Raw genomic sequence first — 21,841 nt, 5'->3', positions numbered from 1 at the left:
CACCCGCCATGGCTTTCGTTCCATCTGCTTTTACGAGCTTCTGGGAATAACAGAAACGCGTATACTGACGTTACAGACATGCGCAGTAAAGACGGTTTATTCCCCCATTTCGGATTAAGAGTTTTCATACACGCTGATCGGATTATCAATAGACATAAACCACCCCTCTCGCTCTGAATAAAATCTTGATCAGAATGGGCCTTATTGGGTCTGAATATTCGGAACGGGGCGTGAACATGACGCATTTTTGTTACGATTGGGCAATAAATGTGTCCAGGTAAACGTCGCCAGTGTGATGTTGAGGTCATGGAAATTAACCTTAAACACTTAAAGATATTATACCATATTCAGTACCAAATAAAAAAAAATATATAATCCTTCCTTTTAATGAAAATGTAAAAGAAAAACAAGAATAAGGTGTGACAGCAGACAAACCAGTCCGATTGAACATCTACTGTTTGGACTTGCTCATGTGTGAACTCCTTTCTAGTTGTCTCTGACTGGCAGCAACCAAAGAATTGTGTTAATACTCTCCAATCACAAGTACAAAGCCAAATCTTTCCAGCTAAAGCGATTCTTATCCTGCAGGATAGAAGTAAAGATTGCTTTAAATCCTTCTCTTTTCGAAACTCAATGAAACACCGCTCACAATCCTCTGCTCTCTTGTTGACCAAAGAAACCAAATATAAACACACACACACACCCCCACACTCAGGCTTATTTGTTGTTGTTGCTCATTTATCATTTTCAAAAGGAATAATCTAAGATCTTCTATCTCAAATGATAGTAAATCTTACTGAATACTCATCAAAATTCTTTAAATGGAAAATTGTTCGTAAATCTATATAAGTGTGTAATACAGTTTTATAATAAAGGCTCATGAAAGAGCCTAACTAGTTACTTTACCAGTTACCTAGTTGGGCAGTTGTCTGTCCACCACAAAACCCAAACCCATCCATTCTCCTACACCCCACGTTCTCCCTCTCTCATTCTAGAAATCAGGGAACCGTCTGGTGACCCATCATGTGACTTTTCATGTTTCTTTCATGGGTTAAAACAAATTTTGTTGCTCTCTACTTGTGGCATGTGCAATGACAATAAATTCGATTTCCATTCCATCTTTTTCAATATTTATTTGAGTGGTTGCTTGGGACAGATAATATGTTATAATTTGAACCTTCCTTGGCTTAATATCACCAGGGTCATTTTATTTTTACCTTTCACTGTGGCTTCAATTGCCTTCACCAGTCTGGAATAAAACTGAATATTTTAAAGTTTAATGCACAAATGGGATGCAGTTCACACATTGTAGAAAAAATTGCAACAGCCAATTGATTAAAGTCGCAAGTATGGACATTCTTTACACACCTTGTTGGGAATTGCAAAAAGGCAAAAAAAATCCAAAGGAACCAGCAAAGCACACACAGCACGCTGAAATGAAGTCGACTGAAGTGCTCTGATGGCTCACACAATATTCTGCCTATCAAACTCCAGGGGCTTTTTATTTGTAAGTCTGGCGCAACATATGGTCAAACTGTGCGCATGGGCAGGTCTCCTTTGTGCTGGTATTTTTTCACAGACACTCGCTGTTCGAAATGGGCAGTTTGCGCTGTTGTGGGAGTGAATGAAGCCGACAAGCTTTGTCACAAATGGAAGCGGCTCCTCTCAGTTTCTTTAAGTTTGGAGCACAAGTGACAGACTTATGGCTGAAGCAGAAATTGAGTTACTAGGGTCCATGCAGAAGATCAAAGCAGACAAAGTATGTTTGTAGGGACCTGCGAGCAGATCTCCATTCGTGGACGATTTAAAGTTAGCTGGGGCAATCACAGATCCTAATTGCACACCATTTGAGCTGTTTGAATGGTAGCACAAATTCTGACACCATTCAGATGGCAGAAAATAGCAAAGTACATACTAGCCCATATTTCCCAGCCAGATATCAAGATGAGCAGTTTATGAATTCAAATTACACAATCTGCATCTCTAAATCTTCTGCAAAACCGCCAGACTTACCAAGAAAAATAATGCAGGGCCCTCTTAGAACAGAGGAACAAGAGCAATGGACTGTTTCATTTTCCCCGGGTTGTGAGGGAACTGTCAGTAAAATTTAGTTATACAGCTGATAAAATTGTGGTGACCGATGACATCAATAAAAGCATTAGAATATTTCAGTCAAATGCATGGAAGTGTGAAATTTGGCGGCAGCAAAAGAGTTCAAATAAATCAGAAACTATAGCTGAGTTATGTTTAATATGATTATTGTAATATATTAAAATGACATTTTCCAGTTACACTTGAAATCGAATATTCCATCCATCCATTTTCGATGCAGCTTGACCACATTCGGGTGAGCTTGAAACTGCACCAGCTGACTTTGGGTGAGGGGCAGTTTACGCCCTGAATTGGCTGGCAGCCAATCAAAGTCCACATATAGACATACAACCATTCCTGCTCACATTCATAGGATATGGACAAAATAGAGGGTTGTATTAACCTAACACGTATATGTAACCACTAGTAGACCAACACTGTGGGTTTCCTCCGGGTACTCCGGTTTCCTCCCACATTCTAAAAACATGCATGGCAGGCCGATTACAGGGACAACGGATGCAAATTAGCCATTGGCTATAATCTGGCATATTTACAGGAAACTGTTTGATTAATATGCACTGTCCCTGTATACTTTAAAAAATAAAAACAAATACAAATACAAACAAATACTGTAAAAAAAAATGTTTAAAAAAAAGTCTAGTCATTGACACTTTCCACATAGGATGAATGGCCATAGAAACAATATTCACAGATATTTCACGAGATAAGAAAATGCTGGTAGAAGCCAAATACTACTTGAAATCAAATGCTTGTTGATGATATTTAATAAAATGAATGTGGCTCACTGTTCCCCAGGCTCAAAAGCATGAACACATTTGACAAGCCAATATGGAGTTGAAAGTGAAGTATCAATCTGTAGCCAAGTGCAGTCAATACTAGATGGTACAAGGACCATAGATTAGATGAACGACATCCGCAGGTAAAACAGGGTGAAGGAATTGATGGGAATCAAATACAGGCGCTTGCTTTGGAGACAATTTATCATGCTACTCAACAGCCTGTGAACACTTGCACCAAATGAATATTCATAGGAGGTGGAAGGGGTCGTTCACTCTTGTCCTCCCGATAGTGAAAAAAGCCAGGGTAAATCTACACGAGAGAAATGACTCTGTCAGGACCCATTTTAAAAGCACAACTCAGCGACCCTGTCGGCACGTTTGTCTTTCCACAAAGCTCCATCTCCTCTAATTCTACAGCTTCTCTTTCCTTTTCAATAACTTGCTTTCTCTTTCTGTGTACCTCACCGTTTTTTTTTTTTTACTAGGCTATCATTACTCCTACTTGTCTCGCGCTCTATTGTCTTCTCTTTATATCTGTCTCCTTCCGTCTGCAAATTTAAACTAATAGACTGAAGCGAGATGCTGAACAGACACATGGGCGATTACAGTATGTGAAATGCATGTTGAATAGCTTCATGCTGCGTGATTTTTTTTTACAACTTGTAATGTTATACATTTCATTTAGTAGGAGTTTGTCAATATTTCATCGAGCCGGAAGAAAAACATTTTTGAACATTCCAGAACTGAGGTTACGACATAGTTAAGGGGATCATCCAGCCAGGATGATTATTCAATAACAAGCTTGATTTCTGTATATTAGGTATCATTTTTTTTTTATCATTTAGTTTTGGAGAAATCAGTGCTTTGAAATTCAACCCCTAAAATATATATATATATATATATATATATATATATATATATATATATATATATGCCTATGTTTTGTCCGCCTGTTGCCTGTGCTGTTGCATGTTGATTCGAAGATATACTATTAAAGCTGCCAACCCACATCTTGGACTCATCCTTGTGTTCTGACCGACACCCAGGGGTGAAAAGAGCATACCCCCATTGAACCAAATCACCTATACAGTCCACCCCCTAGGCTCTCCAACATTGTATATATATATATATATATATATATGGCCACGCCCCCTCTCATCCCTACATGTCATGGTGGGAGTCCAGCCAGGGGCCTACACAAATTTGTCCCTTCAAAGTCATTGTATATATGTTGTTAATAATGTCAAAATAACAGGACCAACTTCAACCTCTCAAAGCATAACAAAAGGATTAGCCATTTACCAGCTGACAAGAGGCTGAGTACACTTTGGACTGGTCGCCAGGACGATGGTAACCAGAATACCATAAATGGAACTTCCTCATACGTGAGGAAGTAGTAACCATATCTCTGACCTGGCTGATGATATTTATGATAAAGGCAGTTAATAAACAGAATCAAGGATAAAAGTACCAGAGTAAATATTGGAAGTTGGCTAGTGAAGAAAGCGAGGGGATTAGAAGAATGCTGTGTCAAATGGCCAAATGAGAAAGGGTGAGGGGCACAAGGAGACAAGGAGCAGCATACAGCAATCACAACACATGGAAAACATTCTATATACAATATAAACTATTACATTTCGTACCATGTTGCCTGCAAATAAACAGAGGGTGACATAGCTTGGAAAGAAAGTTGAAACTAGAAAATATTGCAGGATCATGACTATAGGGACATACAAAATTTGGTGGTCGGGGGCAGTTGGCAATGTATAATAGTCAAAAAGTCTATATTATATATTAAAAGAGCAATATATTTTCAAAGAACACAAGTACATAAGCCTTCCCTTGGAACGCATGTCCATGTTAAAATGAGGTTATCACGGGTTTAGTCTACTTGAAGAGATACAGTCACAGTATTCAGAGATTATTTGAACTGCATCACCATCACCATACAGAAAAATCCGATGCATTTACATCACAGTTTCAGTGAATAGAAATGGAGAATGTTACCACAAGGGAATTTGTAATTAGCTGAATTGAGTTAGTGAATTTAATACCGTTAGTGATCGATGTAAGCATTTGCAAGACTGAGGAGGAAGATTATATTACAGAAGTCTTGCCAAATTTTATGAGATGTAAGGTATAGAATGAGCACAAAAATGTTGCTTATTTCCACCAGTAAAAGGTACCAAGCTTTTGTGACCCTTTGGCCGATCAAAAGGGTCACTATGGTTGCTGATGGCTTGGTTTGACATGATTAAAAATGTCCATTCCAGTGGTTTCATCTTTACAATAAAGATGCATTTCACAAATCACAATTAATTGGAAGTAATTCCAATTAATTGTGATTTTCTTTACTGCTTCAATATGAATATGAAATGAAACAGTACAAATCTGCACTTTTGTCCTTTCTCCAATTTCCAATACAAAGTCTAAATCAATGCCAACCTGGTTCACTTTCGCAGACACAGCCATATCACGTCATGGTCCAAAACCTTTTCCTTTCCCACTGGCAACACCTGAGTTTCATCATCCCATTGATTATGAAGACTTGTTGCTAATTGACACCACACTGCCCCAAGTGGTGGGAGGTTTAAATCCATAACATAACAGAAATGGCTCGTACAATGACCCCCAGCAGTCATTTTAACACACTTTCATGGGATGCTGGTCACAGTGGCATGTTTCTCTTACAATGGGCTGAATTGAGGGTGCTGGAGTCTATCCCAGCTACCTTCGGGCAGTAGGCGGGGCACACCCTGAACTGGTTGCCAGACAATCGCAGGGCACTCAAAGACGAACAACCACACGAGCTCACAGTCACACCTCGCGACAATTTAGAGTGTCCAATTCATTTCCAGTGCATGTCTTTGGAATGTGGGAAGAAACCGGACAACCCGTAGAAAAGCCACACATGCATGGGGAGAACAAGCAAACTCCACACAGGAAGGCCGCAGCCGGCATCAAACCCTTGCACCCCTACACTGTGAGGCAGGCGTGCTAAGCATGTCCCTTACACTTTATGCCTTTTATTCAAGTATTATTCAACAAGGTGACTTGAACTTCCACCAAGGATACTTGGTACTGAAGTATCGCTTCCAGATACTTTACACAAGACTGGTCTAGTGTCACATTATTCACATAGCTGACACAGCTTTTCCCATTCCGCCTACGCACACTGCAGTGGAAGTGCAAGACTAATCTTAACCGTACAATGGGAAACTGAATGTCAGCATCTGTCCTGTAATTGACAGGTGATCAGTCCAGGGCGCAACCCACAGGCCAACTCCAGCCTCCCTGTAGCCATGGACAGGATAAGCAATGATACATGGATGGATAAAACAAAGAAGGTGCAGAGAAAATCTTTTTTTCTCCGTCTATCTGTGACTTGAACTTTCACAGTAGGATCAAAATTCTAACCAGCTGTCAGGTCCCATAGAGGAGCTGACAGCAGCCAGCTTTCACCCAAGAAACGCATTTCCTTCCTTTCGTAGATGAGTGCAGTCATGTGTTATCTGCACAAAGGTGGATGTTGAGTGATGGCAACTAATGAGCTGAGGTATACATGGACGAGCAATGAGAACGATGTCGGCCGGCTTAAATGTACGTCAGAGGAATGCCTGTTGGCGCTATTTGAGTTTTGTGGTGCTGGATACCGTTTATACAATGAAACATCATTACATAAAACACTTATGTGTGAGATTTGCAAGCAATTTGGACAATAACAAATGCTGATATTTTGCAAATATACTCAGAACGATAACGAGTAATGTAATTTTTATGACTATTAAGGCAAAGAAGAGGGATGGACACATTGGGTGTATTATTTTGTTGTTGTTGTTAAGGGATGCAATTTGTGTTGAATTTAGGATGGTTTGTTTTGGCTTGTATGGTTAACGTCTACATAAGTGTTGCTCTCCCAAGGTGACTACACCAAATTGAGGTTGTTGGGTCAATTTGGGCAACAATCTCAGGAAGCAGAAATGGGGAATGGGAACACGCGTGCCAAGAATGCACAAGAAAGGCACGGGAGCAGTGAAATCACATTTGTTTGACGTTTAAGTCCAACCATTAACAAACGGTCTTTCCTGACTGACATGACCTTTTGCTCGTTTCAAACAAAATAACATCAAGTTTAAACTGTTCTTAAGGACATCATTTGGCATTTGCATTCAAATAAATAGTGCAAGGCAACGTCCTTATGGCATCTTGGCTGATGTTACTTTCCAATGACGCATTTTTTTTTTATACGCGTTTTGTGCTCAACATTCTCTACACTGACTCACTCCTTTCGCCAACTCTAAAGCTTATATGGAACTTGTACCTTTTCATCTGCAATGATACTTTGATCACATGATTCTCCTTTGCCCCTCCATCTCAAAGACAACACATAAGCAAGGTAAATAAAGAACAACTTTGACTTTCATGCACAAGGCAACTTAATGTGCTTCACGCAAGCCGAGACGCAACACCGAGAAGCCATTACAAACACAGCAGTTAAAAACAGTCAAAAGAAAAGCGGAGAAAACAACTATTCGCAAGCGTGCTGGGGAGTGCGTGGCTTCGCCATCACTGCTATAAAATTTCAAATAAAAAAAAGATATAGATAATAAAAAAAATTATATATTTTTGCGGTTGGTCTTTTAATATTTAATCTTCAAAATAAACATTTATCTTGGTGTATAATGATCAGAGATGGGCAGTTTAGCCTATTTTGCTGGTCTGCTCCTTCGTCCGCGACCTGGGCAACCTTCCATCATCATCCCTCTGTCCTTATTTATAAAAATAATCGTCATCCATCCTCGTCCTTTTAAAGCATTGCAATCCATATATTTTGTCCAAAAAAAAGCCGACACGCATGATAATGCCATGGGAGAGAAGCTTAAGGCAGAGGTTTCATAATTCATACATATAGATTATTTAACACTACGACTACGAGAGCATCGAGAGCAGTCATTTTGACCGTTCTCAAATACTACTATAGATTGACGATGCTCCTGACCTTTCTTTCCTAATTCTGTATACATTTGATTCCTTTGTCGTAAACCTATCGAATTAAACATTCCAAATATAGTTGTGCGCGCCGTAAAAATTCTGTTAGATTTCCTTGTCATGACATCGAGGCCAATACATGCCAGGCAGTCGAAATCAATAAAAAAAATAAACTTATGTGGTGCTTGTTGACAGAAATCCCTCAAGGAAAAAAAGAGTTTTTCGTGTGCCGTACTTCCAATTTACTCCGTTCCTTCCGCATCCAACCAGCTGTATTTTAAAACAGCTGACCCGCAAGCAGCGCGAGAGCGGCATGGAACAACAGGCACTCCAACAACTGTTTCTCATTCATTTATGACATCATTTACATTAAAGGATACTCACACAAGGAATTTTGACAAACTAAATAGCTACATTTTGCCAGATAAACTGATTTGTACATTAGCCGCTTTGGGCTAATCGCCATGTTACTAAATGGGGTATAATCTATATTGTAAATTTGTGTGAGATGCGTTTTTTTTCCCCAAACGATGCCGAACACAGCTATGGTTACACAGCGTAACGGAACGTTTCTCAGACTCTTGTCGTCACATGAGGCAAATTCACAGATGAGCTCGGACTGGAGAGATGGCAGTATTTATTGCACTTCATCGCTTTGCTCAAATTAAACGCAATTTAGGATGCTTATTTTGGCTCTCAATTGCTTCTTCACGCAACCACGCATATCGCGTCCATGTTTTGCCCAGTTATTAGAGTCTTGCTCGCTCCCAGTTGAACTATCAGTTAAAGGGCCACTACAGAAAACAGCATTGCAAGATTTCATTCTGCCCCGAGTGCAAATATTTGAATTCTATTTACGCGGTACTTGACCTGCATAGGGATGATTAAGGAGACAGATGAAAACCTGCTTCCTCCTTGCTCAGTCCAGCCGTTTAAAAAAAAACTTCTCATCCTCCATCCTCCGTCCCCAAAATGGGTGTCCGTCCCTGGGACAAAATGCCGAGCTCTGATAATGACTTTGAGGAATTAAGTCCGACCAAGCTACACAGATTCATCATCTTGCTGCCAAAATGCTATTAGCAACCCTAGGGAGGTAACATTAGGTCAATGAGCTCGTCTATCGCTCATGATTAGTTATTCCATATTTTGATTCGACATCTGATAATTGAGGCTGTGATCGTAGTTCCCAGATTTCATCCACAGGTTGCATGTAGTGTGGCTCATCAGTCATGTTCCAACGTGCAGTTTTTGTGCCCAAAATCTCAATACCAGGCCTCTGCATGTGAATTGTTCAAGCTTATGTAGTTTCTGTTACATGCCAGTGATGCATTGTTCTTAAACTTTATGCAAAGCAAAAATCTTTTTCAGATTGGACTGCCACAGGGGGCTACAACCATAAATGCTGTGACAACTGGCCACACTGCGTGGCGACACATGAAGCGTGATAAATGCAAGCCGTCCGTATGGGGGCCACCTCAGTGGAAAATTGGGTCCAGAAAGCATGCAAAGAGGTGAAGAAATGTAATCTAATGAAAATCAAATGTATTCAGTGCAGTGCTCAGATAATCATTACGAAAACAAGGGCATGTATTGAGGGGTTAATTTCCGAAGAGGGGCTGATTCCAAGTTAATTTGTTAAAATAAAAAAGCTCATTTCAAATGTACTCTTTCTTATTGATATTTGGAGATCAGTGCACTCACCTCAGAAGAGCTCTGCCAAAGCTACAGACTTATCTTTACCATCGTTGCTGCTGCCATATTTTTCCCTGGAGGATAGGAGCCCACTGACAGAAAACCCTCCAGATTCAGCTGCTTGCTGAAATATTTAGAATTTATGTAGTAATTGCTTCAGGTCTGCAAGAGAAATTTCTTCATGGAGTTTATTTACCCACTCTGATTTTGACAAGTCTCTATTTTAAGTGTTGTAATCTTTAGCTCAATGTGTTAGTCTGTAAAGGCTGAAAGGAAAACAGTTCAGCCTGACAAGCAACATTGTATTTATTGTGACAGACTGAACAAAAAATACTTCCAGTGAAAAAGAAAAGTGTCAAGTGAAAGATAAACAAGTGTAATCAAAGACATAAGTAAATGGGCATTTGCGCCGTTGTGGGAGTGGACAAAGCCAAATTGTTTTCCTGCCAGTGGAAACAGCTCTTCCCTTCAAATGGTGTGCAGGAAATGCTCACAGTATACGTGTCGAAATCATAAACTTACTCCCTGAAGTCCAAGCAGGAGATCAATGCGTGCAAGGTACGCTTATAAGGAAATGCATCTCCACTTGCAGATTATGACAAATTGGTCGCTGTGAAGCGTGCACTCGGAGACCACCTTCCACCCTCGATCGTGCATCCACGTATGACAGCAGCCCCTCCACGACCCCACCCATTGCAGCGCCACCGACAGGGCGTTGACTTTTAAAAATACTTGTAGATTAAAGATGATAATTGCAAATGTCTTCAATCATTTCTAAAATAATTCTGAGGGTTCAGTGCACGGTGATATCATATTTACGAATGAAATACAATGACATCCACCACACACGTCTGCAGAGCTCAGAATCTGTCTGCATGCACCATAGCCAAATCCCACATAACTGCTTCCATATTGTTACTTGGAAATGTTGACTCTTCAACCAGTCTAGATTAGGTCATGGGCGGAGAAATTAGTCGTAGCTTAATGTCACTGTAGAACAAAATTAAAAAGGGATCGTTCATAGACACATTCAGAAATGAATATCTTACAAAAGATTTACATACATATCTTTAATACCTCACTTGATGGGAGGGCAGGCACAACGAAGAGCCAAGTACAAAGAAAGTAAAGTCAAATTTACATAGTATGACCCCAAACCCTCAACATTGTTACCAACTCCTTTTTATATTTGGCTGTTGTTAGAATATTAAGCCTGTATAGCTGATACATTTTATGATGGCCACGCTTTCACCCTCAAATGGTTCAAAAATATTTAGCACCACAATGATGGATAAAAGGTTCAATTACACTTTTCTCTTGGTCCAGCCAGGGTAACGTCAAAATTCAATCAATGAAGACAAATCTATAAAACTATACATATAGTTTTGATGACAGCTGGACTCAACGAGTCTTACAGCAGCAGAAAAATCCCTTTAAGTCTCTTTTATTCCTCCCAAACTGACATGGAGTGAAAAGTGCTCTGCTAATTGAGACCCACGTGTATTTGCACTCCTATACTGCTGCAAATGCTCACTCTTCAGTTCATTTCCCTGACAGGCAAATTAAGGGGTTTAAATGGCTTTAAAAGATTGCCTTTACAGAGGCCATTCAGTCTTTGTATATGCATAAAAATAAACCTTCACCAAAAAGAGCAGACCTCATTTCAAACATTTAAATTGCATATTAGACTGATCTTTGAGTGGCACCTATGCTGGTGAAGTCTGGCAAATAATAACTGGCTCTTTGTCGCCATCTAGGCAACACCATTGGTACAGCGGGTTGGAAGAAAGGCAGTTTTGAGAGTTTGATATGTAATCAGCTATACGATGTGATGGCAAAAAGGAGATGTCGGAATTAGTTGTAAAAACTGTTCAGCTATGTGACAATTGTAGCAAGCAAAACATTGTAATTCATAAGCAAAATGGATGAGTGTGGGCTGAGTTTGAGAAAGATAATGAGATGGAGGAAAATGACTTGCTTTGAAACACTGCGCAGACAAACAAGTGGATGAAATGGGTTTGCTAGAGTGATTTCTTGAGTACTCAACTCTGTTCTGTTTAACAACAGAGAAGGATGTGATTGCTTCACAGAGACGCTTGCTGAACAAAAGCGCGGGAGAGAATGCAAAAGTGAGTGTGACGGCTTCAAAAGCATTCACATCACAATCACATTTGCACCTGAAAAAAAAAAAAGGCACACCGCAGCTCAAGGTGATAATGATGCCTCTCGCTATTATCTCTAGCTTTAAAGATAAGATTTATCATTCAGCAAGCTTTTTCAAATTAAGCCCTGTTTACTTTCTTCAAGCCTGAATTTGCACTTGAGATGAACCCTGAATCATCTGATGAATAACATAGTCAGAAGCACTTGGTACGCAATGGAAGATTAATAAGAAGAAAATTGAACAATCACACTGGATTAGTATACGAGAAATGGCATATACAGGTCAGCGGGCAAAGTGTGCAACATTGAGGAGGACACTGACCTAACATTTAGGATGACATTTGGGGGACTCAATGAGTCAATTTTCAATCGTTAAAATCGTTCGGGTTGAGCTCAGGGTGCGCATAAAAATATATTAATTGATCTTTAAGAATTTAATTTATCGAGTGCAATTGATTGTTGCTTAACCATGCTTGTTATATTGATTATGGAATAAAATGATCTCTGATGACATGAGCTGTTGGAAGTTGAAGTCGATCAACACGGACCTCTCCGGCACACCGCAACTGGTCAATACCAAACAACAGCTCAAAACATTGAACTTGCATTAAAAATATGCTTGAAGTGTTTTTAAAAAAAAATGCAATTAATCATGAATTGCTGCCAAAGCCAATCAAGGGAATAAGACGCATTGATGCCCATCCCTCTTACACCTTCTTCAAAAAATCTTATCAAACACTTTGTGTCAATTTTCATATTAGATATGGCAAGAAAATGCCCCCTGTGCCTCCCCTCAAAAAAGAGAAAGAATATAAATTGGACTTCAGCATTGCAGTCTGTTGTGGAAGAAAGCCGTCTCTCTCATGAGGAACAATTCATCCAGCAATTCCACACTACATGCAAAGGGGATAATGCACTTTGCATTTTCACCACAATGTGCAAAACAACTCTTCTGGAAGAAATGGAACCCTGTAGTACGAGCCCTTTTATATAAATCGTCCTAGTGAGTCGCAGGCAGCTTTCACGCGCACAAACACAGCACAGAGAGAGTGAACAAAATTACGGTTAAAAAAAAAAGAAGTAGAATGCCACCTGCCAAATGGCAGGAGACGACCGGAGAGTATATATGTGGATGTGGAAAGCAGACAGGCTAACAGAGAGGGTGAGCGCCTCATGAATATGTGCAATGGATTACAGGGGGTGTTTGTCACAGGTGGCTGGAAGAGACAAAAGTGTGAGACAGCGAAAGGGGTGTGAAGTAAGAATCTATGTCTCACACGATTTTCTGGGGATTACATTTCATCTCTTTTTTTTTTTCTTACATTGTTTTCTACAGTATGTCACCTTTATCGTTGGCTTGTTCATGTGCTTGTCTGACAACAAACCTGACAAGAGGACAATGACCTGAGATGAAAGCGTGATCAACTGGAGCAAAAGCATTTCACTGCTCTGTCCTTCACACATGAATTTAAAATCAGTCATGTCCTCTCCACGCTCCTCACAAATAAGCCATTAATCCACCCATCGTTCGTTCTGTTATGTTTCTGCCCCCGCTCGTTTGGCATGTTTTACGATCGCAACGCGCAATGTCCATTGGCGTTTTGCATAATTAGGCCACTTATAACAGATACGGGAAGATTCAAATGGAACGCTAAAGGGACATATTTACTTTAATTACAACTCTCTTCATCCCTCATCCTCCACTCACCCACTCGCTCCCTCCCTCAGATGATGGAGGTAGCTTCGTCAAAGGGTGCGAGACGAAAGTAGTCTTTTTTTTTCTCCTTTTTTTTTTTTTTTTCTGCTGCAAAAGGTCACCACCCACTCCAGCAACGAGTTAAGAAAGCGTTTGACCTTATAGTACATCACAGCTCACTGATATTCAAACATGCTCAAAAGGAAACCTGCAGGTAAACAATAGCCCAGTTGTAGTTCTCTTGTCAAAAGAAGAAAAACTTATTTTGGACTGTAGACACTAGAAATGATCAATTCATTATAAAATAAATTTGGACTCCTATAGGCAGTGCTAAAAAAAAATAATAATTTTTTAAAGCAGAAAACAAGTTGACAATGAAAAAACACTTAATTAAAGGACAGATGTGGTAAATGGGAATTTTGTGAGAAAAAAAACAGAAATGCACTGTTAACTCAGTTTCAATTAGTTTGCGAGTTGTTCTCGAAGAGGTTGAGGTGGATCTATGCAGCCGATAACTCTTCTAGGCAATACTCACCAAATACTTTCATTTTAGTTCTATTCAATGTCCACGGGCGGAACGGTGGTGGACTGACTGGTTAGCACGATGGCCTCACAGTGCAGACGTTGTGGGATCGATTCCGGCTCCGGCCTTCCTGTGTGCAGTTTGCATGTTCTTCCCGTGCCTTCGTGGGTTTTCTCTGGGCACTCCAGTTTCCTCCCAGATAACAAAGACATGCATGGCAGGTCGATTGAACACTCTAATTGCCCCTAGGTGTGAGTGTGAGCACGGATGGTTGACTTTGTGCGCCCTGTGATTGGCTGGCAACAAGTTCAGGGTGTACCCTGCCTACTGCCCATTGTCAGCTGGGATAGGCTGCAGCACTCCCGACCCTAGTGAGGAGATGCGACTTAGAAAATGGATGGATAGATAGCAATTGCCCATCCTAAGAAAATCAGCATCCAGCAGTGCTTTAAGTCACACGATAAATCGGACCTCATACTTGTAGTCGAATACTGGGTTTTGCCACAATGTGGTTCTCTGTTGTTAACAGTTGTTATGTAAAATATAAATGAAATGGCAACTGAGGCTGATGCACTGAATTGTATATACCGTACTGCATGCGGAGAAGTAAACTGAAAGGGTGAAAGAACTCTTCCCGCCATAATGAGTGGCGTTTCTCATTAGCATCATCATAAGCCTTTGGAGCTCATCACACTCTTGCTGTGTGTCCAGTCTCTATTATAAAAAGCCCAGGAGTAATAAAGCACGCGGGCAGATGGCAGGTCTGAAAGGACACAGATCCCACACACGAGCGTTCTCGGGAGGAATAAGCTGCCAGGGGTGGTGGGGAAAATGATTCATTGTGACCTGTCACGGACACAGCATGGTTACATGGATGAGGTTCATAGTGGAGAAACCACAGGGAAGCAGAAAGCGCATGTATTGACTCAACATCCCTCTTTGTCATCTGATATAAGGCTGTAATTTACGACTGAAAATAGATATAAAAATGACAAAGTAACCACTGGAACTAGATGCACATTCAAAATCGCGCCTTTAGCTCCAGATGTGGATTGGCAAAAGTCTTTTTGACATTGTGGCACGTCTGAACAGCCTCTTACGTTGGGTTTACACTTGTGCATCCACACGCACTTTCAATTGCCACATATTCAACAACTCTGTGCTTACTGAACACGTGAAATGTGCACACGGCAGGTAACCTTGGCACCACTCTACCGGCTGCCGTTGGCAATCTTTTTTTCCTTTTTTTTAATTGTTGCAGCTTTGATGTGTTTCTCCTTCTCACCATGGATCGTATTTGCATTTTTGATGACATCAGTCTCATGCTTGTGTCAATTGTAACCATGCTGTGAAATTCCAGCAGAAGACAAAATGGGAGTGCTACCTTAATGAAAAGTGAGTGTTTTTCATCTGTAGTTGTATATTTATGTCAGTGAGTCTGTGCACAGTACGTATGTCATCGGTCGTCGGGTCAGCTCCATGCAAGAACTGTTTCGAATTATTCTTTCCCCATCACACACCCCATTTCTCTCCCCATCACTGCACTGCCTTAAACAGAACCTTTAACAGTCCATTGAGCACCATGCATATGAAGTCCAAATCTTCAAATGCCCCATTGCAAGCGCGGGATTTAAACTAAATATGAAACATGAGAGCTGTATGCGCAATAGATAAAAGAGGGGAAATGAATTTGAATAGCAGTTAGGCTCGGAAGGGTAAAAGAGCGCTGGGAAAGATTCTTCCACCTGCAGCTCCCAGCTGTGCTGAGCATTTTCCGAACCGGTGCTCCGCGCTCGGAGACTACTGAGCTTTTCATTTGGAAAAAACACAGATTCATAACAGAGAAGATGAAAATGTGTGAACATTGCTTATTGTGCAGCGGGACTTTACAATAATAGAATCTATAAATAATCTCCTTTGATCCCATTTGCTCAACCCAGAATTGATATGGCTCGTGAACAAAGTAGACAACAGGTTTGCAAGGATGGTGCAGTCAAGTAGAAGAGAATTTGCGTGCATTTTGTCCATACCAATTCAAAAAAATGAGCATGATTCATGTAATAATCAGATTTACTTGGGAATTAGGCGGATTTATCAAGGAGCTTACAGTTTCTATTTGCACACTTGAGCCATATAATTAAGTGCAACGTGCAATTTAATGGGACAATGTTCAACAACTGGCTTCAAAAAGTGTACCACCTTCTGTATTTGGTGACTTCAAATGTGATTTTGAGTGTGTATAAACTATTTTGGATCAGATTGAAATTTGTTGTGAGGAGTGGATTGAAGGTAAAACTCAGTTATGTGTGTACAAATGCAAGAAATGAAAAAAAAGATCAGTTTTGATCTCCACAAATGTTTGGACTAAGTTGGTCACCCAGCAAAGTTGTAGTCATCTCTCAGTTAAGAGAGAATGAGATCAGAAAGTTTTGAGCATAAAGCCTTGCTCAGAATGTTCTTTTGTGTAAAAAGTTATAATCAAGAAAAAATAAATAAATATCCAACAATAATGAACAACGTACTCGGGTAATTGGTATTCCTGCTTGCACAATGCATATAAATGTGCATTGATAAGATTTTTGCTCCGAAAGCCTTGGGTCTCTCTGACAATGTGAGTCAAAACTTTACATTCTTTACAAAAAGGAAAGATTTTGGCTAATGCACATTTGATGGCGTCCACGCAGTGCAAGTAAAGTTTCACAGGAGCATGCAAATGTGCTTCATTGTTCTCTATAGTGTATGCTAAATTATTAGCTAGGAGGTCAAAGGTCAGTGCAGTGGTCATTGTCAAGCAAGAAAACAAATCTGAATTGAACTTTCAAAAGTAATGCAAGATCTGTTTTGCTCTCCCCTGACATTATTAGTCATCCAAAGTCAATTGGGGGCGGGCTATATTTCCTTTCTTCTTTTTCACGACAAGATCAGATCAAACAGGAGAGTAGCACCATCACAGTGGGAAATTAAGTCTTTATTCAGCATCCCGAGAGACTATTTGTGTGAGGAGCGAATGAAATACCCAGGGGGATGCAACAAATACAGCAGCCAAGCTATAACTCCTTCTTACTTTCTGCTTTTTTTTCTTTTTCTTTTTTTTGACAGCCCCCGCCAACTCACTCACTTGGTCCTTCTCTTTCCTCGATGCCAGAAAGCGAGAGGGTGAGATGGTGGAGGAGTGTGTGTGTGTGTGTGTGTGTCGGGTAAAGAAACGTTCAAGTTGGTGTCTGAGTGGAATATAGATGTGAGTGGGGACAAGGGCTGAGGAGCAATGAGCCGCACACACTAACTCTAATTATCCATCCTCATCTCTTTTCTTGTCTTGATTGTCACACAGAAGGTCTACTAGACTTGAGTAATGCAGATAAGCCTTTCGCCTGCTGTGATCGTGACAACTTGCGGGGATATGTTGCACATGTCCACGCTACTTAAGCAGCTCAAAGCACAGTGTGCTTTGTGCGGGTTCCGAACAAACTTGTGAACTGAAAACACACGCATACGCGCACTCGCATTCTTACCTGGTGGAGGAGAAAAAGCAAGAAAATGCGGACTCCAATCTCCATCATCATCGGTGTAAATTTCTCACGCTGTGGAACGGACACGGACTCAGGACAGGGCGACAGAGGCAGCCTGTGCTCTGCTCATAATTCCACTGTTCGAGCGCCGGGGGAAAGAGGCTAGACGAGTTTCAGCTGCCAACTTGGCCCCAATAACAGCTGCACTGACACCGGCACAGCGCTGGATAGTTGAGGCAGACCACCGCCAACGGATTTATGAAAGGGGGAGCAACGGTGGAGGGGGGGGACGAGGAAGAGGAGGAGGAGGAGGAGGCGGAGAGAGATGGAGGAAGAGGAGGTGGGAGCGAAGGTACACGAGAGTAGACTCTTCTCCGCGGTTTATAAAGCCGAGTCCACGTGACTCGATTTCATTGCTGGACTTTTATAATCACTGCAGCTCGATTATGGACCATTATGTGTGTAATCATTTGACTCGATCTGTTACTGTCTATTCCATAGGGGTTGTGAGTCCCGTCGCCACCGGGGGGCCGTAGGGGGTCGTGCCCACCCATCAAGATTGTTTGATCTACTAGCTATATTTCTGCGGTGAAATACTAAAATCAAGTTGCTTATCAATAAAACATTAAAATATAAAGAGGCAGTGATCTGATTTTTGTTTAATTGATGGCCAGTTTTATCCGCTGCAGCATTACTGAAAATTGTTTGGTATGCAGGTGTGTATGCGGCGATTAGGTCAGTGTTTATATGCGAGAGTCATGCACAATTTTCATTGCATAATTTGGCAAGACCTTTTTGTAAAAAATGTACATATTTGTAGATAACGAGAGCCGAGGACCCTGTGATAGTCTAAAACTCAACATAAGGGTTAAAAAAAGCGACCTGGCTTAATATTTTAGAAACTGTCAACCACTCGTCGCCAAAATGTATATGGACATCTCTACATATACCCTCATCAATATCTATAAAATATCAGCACAATATTTGATATTTCATCAACTCAGCGTTTTCCGCATCAAGTGACATAAGTTTTGCAGTAAGCATCTCTGTGGAGAGGAATGCGCCATTGCCATGAAATCCGGAATACTTGAGCAATCATCCTCGTATTTTCAGAGGATGGTGTGAACACAAGTAGAGATGTCACCATAAATTTTGTTGACTCTTGATTGCAGTTTTGGGACATTGGGTGACATTTATTTTCCTACGTTACACATTTAGACTGTGGTCACAGCATGGCAAGTGAGGACACCTATTGAACCTGGGGCTCGTTTGAAACAATAGGTCAGCACATCCACCATATTGGATGTGGCGATTGTATTAGCCAATGAGCAAATACTATTCACAAAACTGAGTTTGAATGACAGTGCAATGAAAAGCAACGGTTCGGTTTTAATCCAATGGCTTCAGGCTTGATAAATCATCTCCAAGGACTCTGCACAAATTGCTTCTCTTTGCCGCATCCAATACGGCTGCGGCATTGACAAACTCAAAAAGTCATCTTTGTATATGTACTGTAAATGTTGTCTGTGTCATGATAATAATAAAGGGCACCATACCAGACTATTGACAAGGAGATTTTCAATAGGGGGTTTGAAAGTGAAAGCATCATCAAGCAAGATACCCAGATATTTATAGAGATGAATCAGCTCAAGTTCATTTGCCTCAAGAGTGTACACTGTGGGGAATACTAGCAGACCCTTCCCGGTGTTTAAAAACAACATTAGTTTAGTTCTGTCGGCATTAAAGTAGGTAGAGAGCCAAGATGGCCCTTTTTTTTACTAACAAGCTCAGTTTTATATATTTTTTGATCAGAAAACTGAAATTAGTTTTCATTTTCTTATAAAACTATTAATTTTGGAGAAATTAGGAAATAAGTGACGACTTGAAAAACGGCAACTTTTAATGACGAATAAGGCCACGCCCCCCCCATAGATGAGACTAGGCTGGAGGTGGTGTTGGACAACACATGCGACTGCTTGAGAGGCAACCCCACGACATGAAGACGCAAGCTGGATAGTAAGGCACTAATTTTGTTGTGCTAACATTTTTTGTTTTAACGGCATGAAGCTAATTGTTGCTATTAGCCGTGCCGTTATCCTACTGTTGGCCGGGGAGGGAATCGAGGGAAAAAGATCCATGCCCACCTGCTGACTGCCAGCTACCCGCTGTCAGTTGCCGTCTGCCTCCTGAGAGTTGAAAGGACTTTAGTGTAGCCAAAGGTCAGAAATATAACCAGTCGGGGTTCTTGTACGCATTCTTGCTCTTGTGCGCTTCAGCCTATGTAAGTGGAGAATCGATTGGCACGGTATTTTGGATGTTGTGGAGGTGATCACATGAGCTCACATTTGATGTCAATAAATCCAAACTATCGTGCAGAACACTTTTATACTTCCACTGGTTGAAGTGGACAAGAGTAGTAATGTGCATTTGCATTTAGTGGCAATCGCTCGCCGATTTAGACAACAAAACTGACAAAGTGAGCAATATTACAGCGCTTGTGCTGTGACGTAGACGCTGAAACCGGAAAAAAACAAGCCAAGCTCCAAAAGGGGGCGTGCCAATTTGTTGTAAATCTCATCACAAAAAAAGCCAGTAAATCACTACAGAGATTTATTTTTTTGTACCCACTTAACTCCTGCATTCCCAATAAAAACTATGCCGGAAGGCTAGAGAATGACATTTAATGTCCACTTGCAGCACGAGCGGCTTTAATTCCCGCTACAGTCTAGAGTGCAACCAGTGCGAGAAAGGTAGAGGTAGAAAAAACAGCAGAGCAGTGGAAATTATGATTGACTGGGAACTTTAGAGAGTCACCAGCTACTGTGGCTGATTTTTCTCCAGAGCAACAAGTACTATATGACTTTGGTAGCAAGAGTGATAGTGCTGTGCTTTTTTCCTAAAGCCCGATTGAAGTTTTGGAAGGAGCTCATTTGAGTAGAGAAAGTTGTTGAAAGTTAGTTGAGCACATACAAAACAATTATTCATAATTCACTCATACCAACTAGGCTGACAAATTAGGAGGTGACAGCACTGTGACCCCTGAGAGAGTGAGAACAGGGGGTCAAGCAGACAGATTTGAACATAATATAAAGTATTTAAGAGATGTCAGTATCTGTGTTCAAGGGACAGATATTTAAGTTAACATCCCTTGTTGGCGCGGTTCGAAAAAGTTATATAGAAGTTCCAAAGAATGACGTGCTTGGGATTCTTTCATCTTTCACGGATGCAAAGTACATCTTGGTAACAGGTTTGTTTCTCAGTTGGATCGAAGGGCTTTCCTGCTGAGATCCAAAGGCAGAAGGAGAAATGCGGAAACAAACAAGTCGGCTTTTGTCTTATCGTGGCATTTGGAGACAGTTTTTATTAAGATATTTGAAGCTCTAACACTTTCCTACTATCTATCAGTTAGGTATTTGCAGGTACCCCTTGATGGGGTGAAATAAAACACCGCACTTGCAGCTTTTTGACTGTTGTTTGAAATAATTAAATGCTTCAAATAATTATTGAAACGGAAGGACAATGATGACTCCTGTGACTGTGGCTTTTTTTTTTAAGTGTCAGTTACAAAATTAAGGATTGTGCATTTCTTTCTCTGTCAGATTTGTATATGATGAATCATTTCTGAATAATACCAATGAATATACAACAAATGGATGGTAATAAGAGTAAAACAAATATTTACTGTGTGTTAGCTTTAAACCTGAGCCATTCCTCACTACGCACACACGATTATTCAACATGCATCGCACTTGCCTTCCACGCCTAAAGGTCGGCTGTCTGTTAAAGTAGACCGTCAATCTTTCTTCAGGAACTGAGCTGTCAGAGATCACACTTAATCTTCATGCAAAGTACCATTAACCTCCAACTCGCAGACAAATCATCAAGACAGAGCCAGATGGACGAGGCTCCTTTCCCCGCACAGGCGCTAAGCCAAACAACCGAGATAAATTTCAAACTTTATCAAATTTATTTTGTCCTTCTTTTGTCTTTTCCAAACAAAATGGTTCAATGACAAATACATTTTCTACCCATCTTGACTATGACTCGGGACAAAAGTTGGTCAGCCACCAGTTGTTGTGTTGGGTCTTGGTAGTAGTGTGTTTCATCAGAAACACGGTCACATTCTGCACTCTCCTCAGCGATGGGCTTACTGAAAACGACCAATTTCAGCTTCAACAAAGCGCGCCAGGTGCACGGCACCTGCGTATAAGTCCGTTCTCGACACTGTTTGACTCACTCGGATCGACTGGGCGACACCGTGACACTGACAAGTAGTGTCAAAACAAACACGAGCCGGTTAGGAGGTCTCCGGAACACCTCCCTGCTGAAGTGTTCTGGGCAAATGGTTTTAATGCAAATGAGGGATGCCGTGGCAATT

The 21,841-nt window shown here is 40.9% G+C and overlaps 1 protein-coding gene across 1 annotated transcript in view; it reads right to left on the bottom strand.

The window, feature by feature from the left end:
- The window catches only part of cdh13 (cadherin 13, H-cadherin (heart)), a 241,863-nt gene extending 224,129 nt beyond the window's left edge, over positions 1-17,734 (bottom strand). Inside the window, exon 1 of the mRNA XM_088299366.1 lies at positions 17,467-17,734. Within this exon, the coding sequence (XP_088155492.1) occupies positions 17,467-17,517 (51 nt within the window). The 5' untranslated portion in view covers positions 17,518-17,734. The remainder of the gene's footprint in view (positions 1-17,466) is intronic.
- Between the last annotated feature and the right edge of the window lie 4,107 nt (positions 17,735-21,841).

Source organism: Idiotropiscis lumnitzeri, chromosome 6, assembly GCF_059441095.1.
Source record: "Idiotropiscis lumnitzeri isolate Australia: NSW breed Sydney's pygmy pipehorse chromosome 6, RoL_Ilum_1.0, whole genome shotgun sequence".
NCBI lineage: Eukaryota > Metazoa > Chordata > Actinopteri > Syngnathiformes > Syngnathidae > Idiotropiscis > Idiotropiscis lumnitzeri.
Note: the sequence above shows the minus strand (reverse complement) of the source record. Positions and strands in the feature narration are given on the sequence as shown.